The following is a 10,485-nucleotide window of genomic DNA, read 5'->3' on the forward strand; positions in this document are numbered from 1 at the left end:
AAAAGTTTCATAAAATAAAGTACAAAATTGTTAGAAAAATGTCACAATTTATTAGTATTTTTTCTTTAAAAAAAATGCAAGATTCTTTGATACGAAAAGAAATTTTAAAATACAATGAAATTACATGAATCATTTCTGTTCATTCTTTACAGTTTACAAGACTTACACTTAGTGTAACTCAGTCCTCACTGTTTTACCTCCTGCTCTCCTTCTTGTCACGTCTGTTTAGTCCTCGGTGCAGGTGCGGCGACATCTGCCACGTTATGCAGAAACTCATGGAGCAGCTTCGCATTACCGGCATGTCCGAGTATTTCTGCTAGCTTGTCCTGGCTGAGTTTGGCCAAGTCCGCCAGGCTGTCTGCATTCTTGATGAGGGCCCTGTAGTTTTTCGTGTTGACCCCAGGCATTTTCAACAGGAAGTCGTAAGGTCCAGGGTTGTAGATGTCCGATGACTCAGCCACCGTCTCCGACTCCGCAGTCACTGCCTGGGCGATCGCGCCGTCGGGTTCCAGACGGCCTTGCTTAAGGTCCAGGAAAAGGTCCACGGTGGCGTGTGGAGACGGGCTCCAGAGAATCCGCAGACGCGGGAAATGCAAGGTGAGCAAAGTCATTTTGGACGAAATATCATTGGACGATATCTCGTGACGGAAGTCCGAGCGGGCCATGAGGGAGAAGGGCTTTGCCGGGTCGAACTCGATAAGGAGCACCGGCTTCCTGTAGTAGCGCGTCATGGAGAGGCACTGAGTGTAGAGGCGTCCGCTCTGCAGCGAGCCAATCAGATCGCTGACACTCTTGCGCTCGACGCACGTGTCCGGGGTCAGGATGTAGTCGCCCACTTCCAGCGTGACGGGCTCGATGTCCAGCCCCCGGCGGTGCAGCAGAGATGGCAGCTCGCTGCGGAACTCGCGCATGTCCACGATGACTCTGGAAGGTTCTTTGGGCTGCTCCTGGCCACCTGTGAGGAGGAGGAGCAAAAACAGTGAGGCAAGTTTTTCATGAGGGGCAAACTGTGGAGGGCAAGACAGACTTTTTTTCTCCTTTTTCGTGTGCTGAAAGAACTGAACTGCTGAGTTTTGTGATTTATTTTGTTTTTTGAAAGACGTAGAAGTATATATATTTATGTTTTCATTCATTTTTTATCTTGGGTGCTAAGTTTTATACTTATCATCCTTTGAGGGGTTTGTGAATTATATATTGAGCCTTTTTTGACTGAAACACCTTAAACAAAAACTAGACAACAGAACTAATAGAACACAAAGGTCCAACCTGACTGGCACCCCAGACAGATAAAAATAGTGGTGAATAAATCTCCAACACTTTACATTAAAATTCTAAAGCGCTACAGTACGTCGACCAAGACAGACTTGCCTGCTTTGCGGGTGTTGGTGGTGGCGTTGGCAGGCTCCAGGTTTCTTGCCAGGTCCAAGTTGGTTTCATCCCGCCCCTCCCTCTCCTCTGGGATGACCATCGTGGCTTTTTCTCTGCACGACAACACATTCAAGCGAGACATTGATGCCACTCCAGCTTAAAAACACCCCAGCGGATCAAATGAGAACGAGAAGGGAGATTTTCCCGACCTGATCAAGTGTTCGAAGGCCTTCTTCTCCTTGGACAGGGTTGTCAGGTACTTCTGCTCCTCCGTGGAGCCTCCGTAGATGAGGAAGTAGACCCGCAGCGGCTTCCCCGGCCGGCTGGCCTTGTAGATCTCCAGCTGGCGCACGAAGCTGAGCTCAGCGTCGTACAGCACCACAAAGCTGGGCTCCACCTCGTGCAGCACCCGCGTTAGGCTGTGGGGGTCGGTGAGGCCTTTGAGCGGGTGTATGACAGTCAGAGGCTCCTTCAGGATGCCGTAGTAGGCATCTGACGGCAAGTCCAGCTGCAGCTCCTCCTCCTCCTCCTCCTCCTCGTCGCCGCTGCTGCCCATCGCCGCCGCCTCGTTCGTCTCCTCCTTCCCCATCATCTGGGTCAGGGTCAGCGACAGCCTCTTCTGGTTTTGGGCCTGTTTTGTTCCCTTTTTCTTTGCGGGCTCCTTCCCCTTGGCGAGCCGACCCTTGTCCTTCTTGTCCAGTTCGAAGGCGGCGGCAGTTAAAGTGTCCCGTTTACCCACCGTGCGGGCGTACAGACGGCTGAGCAGCCAGTCGGAGCCGCGCCTGATGTACTGCTGCAGCTGGGCACAAGTTCTGTCGTCGCTGGCGCAGATGAGCACTGGACCTGGGGGTGACAGGGTGGCCAGTGAGACTGCGAGAAGCACACAAGGTCAAAGCGGGGAGTTCAGTCCGGGAACTGACACTGGCGGAGTCTCTAGTGTCTCTTCCAGTGACCAAAAGGTTGGCGGTATCCGTCCGTATCTGTCTAGGCTTTGCAATGAAATTGTTTCTGATTGGCTGCATGATTGTTCTTTCTAGAAAGTCAGGCTCAGTATAAGTGGCCTCTTTTAATAGGAAACATCTGTAATTTAGAAGTAAACAAATGACACCATTTTTGGATCCCTTGAGCTATCGAAAGTTGAAAGTATTTTTATAATGTATAATTATATCAAGGTATTTCGGTTAACCTTGGCCGTTTTAAATGCTCCTAAATGTACCTAATCTCAACAGGGACTTTGCAGATACTGAAGACTTTACTGAGTCTTCTGTCTAGTTGGAAGACCCAGTCATCCCCTGGCTTTTTTTTTTCTGCACATCTGTTTCAGTAAGTGACCTTGATTCTTCCTGACCCTGGCTTGGCTTGGCTTGGCTTGGCTTGACACACCAGATGGAGCATTTTTCACATATCCATCTGGGAAAGAGCCCAGAGAGTCTTTAGGGAGACACTTTCAAAAAATACTCTGAAGGTGAGTGAAAACCATTCTGAGCTTCTAGTTTTAAGGGCAGCAAGTTGCTGCTACACATCGTCACGATTAAATCTCTCTGGTAAAGGACTCAGACTTGTTCCTCAATGTCATCAAGATGGTTGTGCAAGATTTTAGATATGAAATCCCAGCCATCCAGCTGCACTGCAGTGGCCATAAGTCACTCAATACTGCAACTCTTACCCAGTCCTGTTTGTTATGCCTCATCTATAATAAATGTGGGAGTCTGTTTCCATTGTTGAACTACTGGCAATATCATTTAATTGCCAGTAATTAAACAATATATAATTTCAATGTCTGTATTTCATTGTTTAATATGCATTGAAATGATATATTAAATAATATATAATTTCAATGTCTGTATTTCATTTTTTTTGTCTCTAAAACCTTTCAAACAATCTATGGTGATAATAAGGTGACAGATCTTTATGTTTCACTAACCCGGCTCATGCTCAGAACTTTTGTTCTCTTTCTCAATCTCCTGCAGAACTTCGCTCAGAGCCTCCCACTTCGGGCTCTTCTCCAGCACCAGCTCCCTCTGGACCTCTGAAAAAACAATTATTCTTCTTTATCCTTCACATTTTTAACGTCTAAAACAAACACACACTCGGGGTTCATGTGTTCACACCATCAGACGTCGTTTTTCGGCAGTCATTTACCTGAAGCTGAACTAGACTTGGCTTTGTCTGCCTCCGCTCCCACTTTGAGCTTCTTCTTGCTCTCAGGTATGCGGTACACTCTCCCCCTGGCGTTCATGAACATGGAGGTGCTGGAGTCGAGAAACAGCCAACCTGCAGGCGACCGGGACACGTTTTCAGGATAACGACAAGAATACTTATGAACAAGTACAATTATATAACCGTTGAACCTTAAACTCATGCATCTGCCTTACCTGAACTGGATCCAAATATCTTTTGGCTGGAGCGCAGCGAGTCCAGCAGGTTGAGGAAGGTCACGCAGTCGTACTGCGTGAGGTAGAGCAGGAGAACCCTCAGCACCTTCAGGTCCTGGACCAGCGCCTTGGTCTTGGCTCCCAGCTGGTGCCACAGCGGGTCCAGGTAGTGACGGATCGTCTGGATGTGGGAGAAAGTCAAAACACAACTTTTGCAACAACATTTTTTTCCATGCAAAACCAATAAATTTAACCTGTGTGTGCTAAATTTTGTGTTGCTCTTGCAATCCTCACTGGCACCACAAGGGGCCTTGTCCTTTTCCTTTTTTACTGAAACTCTTGCACCATGACAAACCTTGTCGAACGTGTTTCCCAACGTGTTCTCCAGCGAGAGGTCCTCTGCCTCCAGCGTGGGGTTGTAGCGCTTCAGCTCCTTCAGACAGGCGTTCATGATGTCCAGGATGGAGCTTTGAATGGCCCTCATGGCCGGTGTCAGCGACACGTGAAGCTCCACCACTTCTGGCTTGTGCCTGTCTAGCGCCGTGTTCACAGACGCTTGGAATCTGCAGCATCACGCAGGTTACGACGACGACAGCGAGGAAAGACAGTGAGGGGATTCAGTCTTGTACAGTAGGTGGACAGAAACACACTGAGACCGTCACATCGCAGCCTACCTGGGCCAGAGGAACAGCTTCTTGACAAAGAGATTCCTCATCACGCGCTCCACCTGGCAGAAACCCGAGGAGAAGGACGTGGCCTTGTCAGTGAAGGCTTTAATGAAGCCCGTCTTGTTCTTTTGCCTGAACAGACGGAGGATGAAGGCCTCCTGACAGGACTCGATGATCTTATGAGCGCGATACACCAGGATCCCTACAGAAAAAGGTACAGAGGACGTAAGAGGTGAGCAAAGAAAATAAGGAAAAAATGTAGAAAAACAAGTGATGCTTGCAATAATCCTACTTTAATATTTTTTTTAATATTCTTTATGCTCGTCTTATGTCTATATAACTTCACATATTTACCATAGAAACCATGGAACACATTGCTTGTAAGAGATATGCTAATTACCAAAAACAAATGGCCAAAAATTACAGAGGGTGGCTTGACTTCTATCACATTTAAAGAAGACCAATAACATTTACTGCCAATGAAGCTCTTATTGCCAGGTTTGACTTTAGACACACATAACCAGGCCTTCCAAGCTGTAAAGTGCGACAGTGTTTAGCAAACCCCGAGTAAAGTGAAAACATGATGTGCACTGAAAAAAAAAAAAGCTTCAGTGCCAATCTTTGTTCTTCTTTTAATGAAAAGATATCTACTTCCTGCATGTCTTCATTCTCTATTTCTGGGGGCTGGGTTAGCTTAAGGCAGCTTGCAGTAGTGGCTTTGTGATTTTGTCACAATTACAACTACAGCAACTAAGAAGCTGATGAAACCCAAATTGAAACGACACACTAGTAATGGATGTCCTGGATTCAGAATGAAAATCTCTCCTTACCAGCTGCATTGCAAGTTCTAGTGTGTTTTGGGATTCAATATATTAACAATATTAATTCTATCTCATCATCATATCTCTGTTTTGGGGTGAGCTATTTGTTGTCTATTTAATTAAAGACTAACCTAATGTAAGTAAAAAATGAGCCTGCTGATAGTGTACATCAAGAGTGTCTAGCACCATGTTCCCTTGCTAAAAAAAATAGAAAAGAAAAAAATTCACAGATTGTGGTCACAAATGACTATAGTTCATCTGGACTCAGCTTAGATCACAACATGAGGAGAAAACACACAAACACAGTGCTGACTAAAGCTGTGACAGCCTGACAGTCTTGTGACCTGATATGAGATGAGCTGGGATGCGGTCGGTGAGGAAGTCCACCACCAGGATTCTGCTGGTAACGAACAGCACTCCACCCTCGGTGTAAACTTTGTAGCGCTCGGTGCTCTGAACGTCGCTGGTGACCGTGCGGGGCAGGTGGCTCACGCCCTCCACTCGCAGCTGCTCTGTCAAGTACTCCTGGGAAAATGATGACAGGAATAATAATAAGAAAAACAATAAAAAAGGACTTTGTACAACGGCATTACACGATAGTGCGTTAGCTGTCAAACACATAAAATGACCAGTGTGTGTGATAATTACATTCTGTGTGGAATTAAAAAAAAAAAAAAAAAATGGCCATATTTTGCTAAATTCATTTTCCCACCATTTTCTCTCAACATGTGTCTTTATACTATCAGTGAACTTGACAGACATGAGGAAACCCATCCATGACATCGTTTGGCTTGCTCTGCTTTTAAAAAGGCATACGGGATGAATGACAAAAATATGTACGTCTGCCCCAGGTTAACAACAACAACAACACCACCACTAGCCTTTTCCAAACATGTGGAGTCCACCAATTTTCAGGCAAGAAAGGCTGACTCTGTTTTTGCAGGAGGCAGAGTAAACAGAGGGCTAAATAGTTTTTGTTTGTTTTTGTTTTTTTTAGATGAAATAAAAAAGCTCTGAAATTGGGAATAACACGGGACCTTTATTCAACAATTACTTAGTTGATGAAGTCAGGAACATTAAATGTCTTGCCTGTTCGGAAAACACCATCATTTATTCATCCGTTTGGACGAAAGAACATGTTTTCTTTCAAGCAGTTAGAACTACTGGTGGACATTAATAAGGAGGTTGCAGGTATGAACTCGGAACAATTGCGACTACTTCACATCAGTCAACCATGTTATAAGGGTTCTACACATCTCCGGCGCACCTGCTTTCTTCGGGCGCGACACCGAGGAAGAGAGGCTGAAGCCCGGGAGCAGCTCCTACCTGTTCCGCCGTGCTGGTGTTGAGCAGAAGCACCAGGCTGCCCTGCTCCGAGTAGACCCGCATGAACTGCAGCAGGATGCGGTCTATCCCCATCCCCTCCGCCGCCACCAGCAGCCCGTCACAGCCGAACAGGCTGAGGAACATCTCGGTCTCAAACTCCAGCAGTGGCCCCGCCATGATCGAGGCGCTCAAAGCGAAACCTCAGGAACGCGAAGAGCTATTTAATGTGCCCGTTCGAGTGAGAAACGCTGGTTTAAAACGTTGTTTTAATGTGTTAGAAACCATCGCGAGACGGTGCACAAAGCGAGCAGATGACTCCTACCGGCTTGCCATCAAATGTTTTTGAAATGGCATATCCGGTCACGTGAACGTAAGAGGAAACCAACGAGGATTTAAGGGTGGTGACTTCTACACAGTTTGCCCTCTAGCGGTGCGGATGATTATAACAAAGGCGCAAGTGGAAATTCTAAAATATATAAATTTACGTTGCTTAAAAAAAAACTATTTTGGCAAATAGTGTTTTGATGTGAACTCTATTGCCAAACATATTAAAATCAAAATACATTTTCTGTTTCTTTGAAAAAATGATTGCAAAAAAGATTAGTTAATATCATTTGTTATTGGAAATATGACTGGCTGTTTTCAGGAGTTCTTTTTTGTAAAGAATCTAAATATCTTGACTTCGAATCATTATTATTATTATTTTTTAAATAAATCAGGGTGGGACAGAGCTGCCCGCATTTGATGCTGAATGAAAGGAAACACTTGGAAAGTTTGCATATGAACCAAGTTAAGTTCTGCAGCAAGCCTTAAACCATGAAAAAAAAAAACACACCTCATGAGAAGACGGATGCTGCGTTATTGACAGTGCTCTTGGTTTGAATATGCTTTTAAGGCATCAGTAGGAACAAATAAAATGTGCTTGCGTGATAAAGCCTGCCAGCTGGGCCTCGTCACAACTCTGTTGTGTTGGCCCACACGTCTGTTCCATCAGAGATTAGGCGGAGAGCAGGACGATGGCAAGCGTGTCTCATACACACACACACACACACACACACACACACACACACACACACACACACATACACACACCTGACTCATCACATCGTAAGTTTAAGAGACTTCAGGCTTTAAATTAGCCCTCTTTGATGTTTACATCTGTCTCTCATGCAGGGTGATTAACTCACCCCATGTGGAGCAAGATTATAAATAAACAAAACATGGACCTCTGAGCTGGACTTTTCAAGAAGCATAATCTGGACAGTATGTTCTCCTCCTTCACAGAGTTAATTCAAGTCACCTTTCACACAACAGTGGAGACGTGTGTGTGTGTGTGTGTGTGTGTGTGTGAGTGTGTGTGTGTGCGTGAATGCGTGCGTGCGTGCGTGCATGCATGTGTCTGTGTGTGTGTGTGTGTGTGTGTGTGTGTGTGTGTGTGTGTGTGTGTGTGTGCGTGTGTCCCAGCACTGATGATTAAACCTGTCACGAAAATGAATTCCTTTTAATATCCAGACATTGGACAAATGAGGGATGAAGGACTGTTGCAGAAATAAGTGAAAGTGACTTCAAACTCGCCGTTGCATTATGAATGGAGTTCATTACAAGCGAAATATCTTGGAATCTTGGAACAGAATTACTTTTAAGACATTGATGAACATCAAAATCTGACCCTGGGTCGTAACCAATACAGATCATTCCAGCACACAATTCAGGTCTCAATTCAGGCAGGTCTCAATTAAATAAATTCATTATACTTGACACTTGAGAAGGAAATATTTGACATTTTGCTCTGACTCCTTATTTTCTAATTAAAGTCTACATGAAAGCCTCTATGACTTATTCAGTGTGTTAGAAAGCCTTCATGAAGATGGCACACTTGCAGCAGTATGTTTGTACAGGAACCTGGCACACCAGACAGAATATTTGCTCAACCGAAATTGGAACCCCACCCCTCCCCCGATTCCCCCATGCATCCATCTGGAAAAGGGTCAATTGAGAATCTTTGGAAAGAGGGTGGCTTTGGTAAGGGAAAACGTGGAAGGTGATTGGACAAACTTTCTGCTTAGCAACAGCAAGGACTCCTATTGGCACGATAGTAGCATGGGCATCAATGTGCTACACACTGCGATGCGCTGTGATGTTTTGTAAAACTCTCGCCAAAGGAATGAAGAGGAAAACATATCTTTCAAACGAGCTAAATGAATTCACTTTGAGAGTCCACCTCTTGCTGAGTCCTTGGAAAATTCTGGGAGGTGATAGGATAAATACACAGTCTAACATCTTCATGAGAACCACCGCTATTTATTTATTTATGTATTTATTCATTCATTTATTTATTTTTACAGCCAGGCGAGCCAATAACCACTCGTGCTTTTCTACTGATGTGAAGGGTGAAATTAGCTGCACATCACTGCCCCCTGTTGAGCTGCAATATGCTGCAGCCTCACGTTAAATTATTGCCAAAAACAAATTAAAGACTTCAGCAAAACATGTAATCTTTTGCACTTCAGCGACATTTTTAATCTAATTTTTATGTGTGAATGACATTCGGCTCTGATAAAACTGCCATGACTGCATCCGTGCTAATCACTTTATTGGTAGCTAGCCTCACACCAGCCTCCTTGTCTTCTGGATTCACACTTTCCGTGACATGTTGCACCTGCCACTCACAGCTTTAGTCACAGCTAAAAGGAAGAAAATGGAATCCTGAAACAGACTGAGGACAATCTGTGCGATTTGCAACTGTTAACTGTATTCCTCTAATTTTGGAGTCTGTTGTTTCACTGCAGGATCTTACCGTAGAGTTGAACTGCAGTCGTGCTGACTGTGCAGATACAGCAGTGGAAGAAGAAACTTTTCAAAATACCCCCAAAACAGTCAGCAGACATCAAAGGTGACCCTGAAGGCAGCACGAGAAGCAACATAACAGCCTGAGTGGCCTCGCCTGAACAGAGTGGAGCCACCGGGGAGGTTGAATAACCGACAACTTCATGGAAGTGAGGACCAAGTTCGAAGAAGCTCTCTGGCAGCACCAGAAAAAAAAAAAGAAAAAAAAGAAATCCTGGTGTGGGAAAGCTCCAAATGACGTGGTTGCCTGGGAAATATGATAGGAGAAATGACATTTCAGTGTTCAAGGTGGAAAAAAATGTGTTTGGTTTAAAGGGCATTGCTTTATTCAACATTGTACAACATGTCTTCCAACCCCAACTGCCTTTAAAAAAAAAAAAAAAAAGCATTAATTTACCCTCCTGCTGTCACATCTAGTTGATGCACATGCTCCATTTCTTCCTTCTTAGGCTACTTTCTGTTAACAGTCTGCTAACAGTCTGGTGTCGTCTCTGCTGGCCCAGATGAGTGTTGGTTTGTAAATTTGAGTCTCTGTAAATGCTGTTGAGAATTTGTCTCTGGCCCAATACCATAATGTAACATTGCCTCACACCATGTTACATTATGCCCTGCAGAACGCACAGACAAAGACCATGACAGAGGAAATGAAAACAAGTGACTGGATGATCATCGGCTCAGTGATCAGTTATCATTATAAGGTGATAAGTTACTGAAATCTGAATGAAGTGAGTGCAATCCCACGACGACACGTGCAGAAGACAAACTTCACAATCAAACTCTTATTGTTGGAGTTATTATTTCAGCTATGTGAATAACAGACCAAAAGGAAAGGAACAGTACAACGCGCGTTGCACACTTGAGAGCCTGTACATGAAGAGGTGGTGCACTGACACCACCCTGCCTACAGAGGGCAGTGCAGCGCTGCGGCCTCTAAGCTCTTTCTCGGCGCGGGGCTCCTGTTGGCGGGTGATCGCTGTGTCAGAATGTGCTTCGTATTCATGCGGCTCCTTCTGAGACACAGTGAGCAGCTGCACATTAGGATGAAACCAGGAGGCCGTCGACTCTCACAGAGAGGCAACT

General features: G+C 44.9%; 1 protein-coding gene and 1 long non-coding RNA gene across 2 annotated transcripts; both read right to left on the reverse strand.

Moving 5' to 3' along the window:
• Window positions 1-27: 27 nt before the first annotated feature.
• ercc4 (excision repair cross-complementation group 4) lies at window positions 28-6,895 on the reverse strand. The gene is made up of 10 exons (XM_076033618.1): window positions 6,559-6,895; window positions 5,577-5,757; window positions 4,418-4,613; window positions 4,099-4,306; window positions 3,744-3,924; window positions 3,511-3,642; window positions 3,293-3,397; window positions 1,578-2,211; window positions 1,369-1,481; window positions 28-955 (listed from the first exon to the last, which is right to left on the reverse strand). The coding sequence occupies exons 1-10, from the start codon at window positions 6,733-6,735 to the stop codon at window positions 216-218; spliced, it is 2,667 nt and encodes an 888-aa protein (XP_075889733.1). The 5' UTR covers window positions 6,736-6,895; the 3' UTR covers window positions 28-215.
• A 2,155-nt stretch (window positions 6,896-9,050) lies between these two features.
• On the reverse strand, window positions 9,051-9,894 carry LOC142894224 (uncharacterized). Its single transcript, XR_012927792.1, has 2 exons — window positions 9,356-9,894; window positions 9,051-9,242 (listed from the first exon to the last, which is right to left on the reverse strand). It is a non-coding gene; the product is annotated as an uncharacterized LOC142894224 (long non-coding RNA).
• Window positions 9,895-10,485: the final 591 nt, after the last annotated feature.

This window comes from Nelusetta ayraudi, unplaced genomic scaffold (genome assembly GCF_046127955.1).
Source record: "Nelusetta ayraudi isolate G7.1 ecotype Tasmania unplaced genomic scaffold, CSIRO-AGI_Nayr_v1 ptg000042l, whole genome shotgun sequence".
Taxonomy (NCBI): Eukaryota; Metazoa; Chordata; class Actinopteri; order Tetraodontiformes; family Monacanthidae; genus Nelusetta; species Nelusetta ayraudi.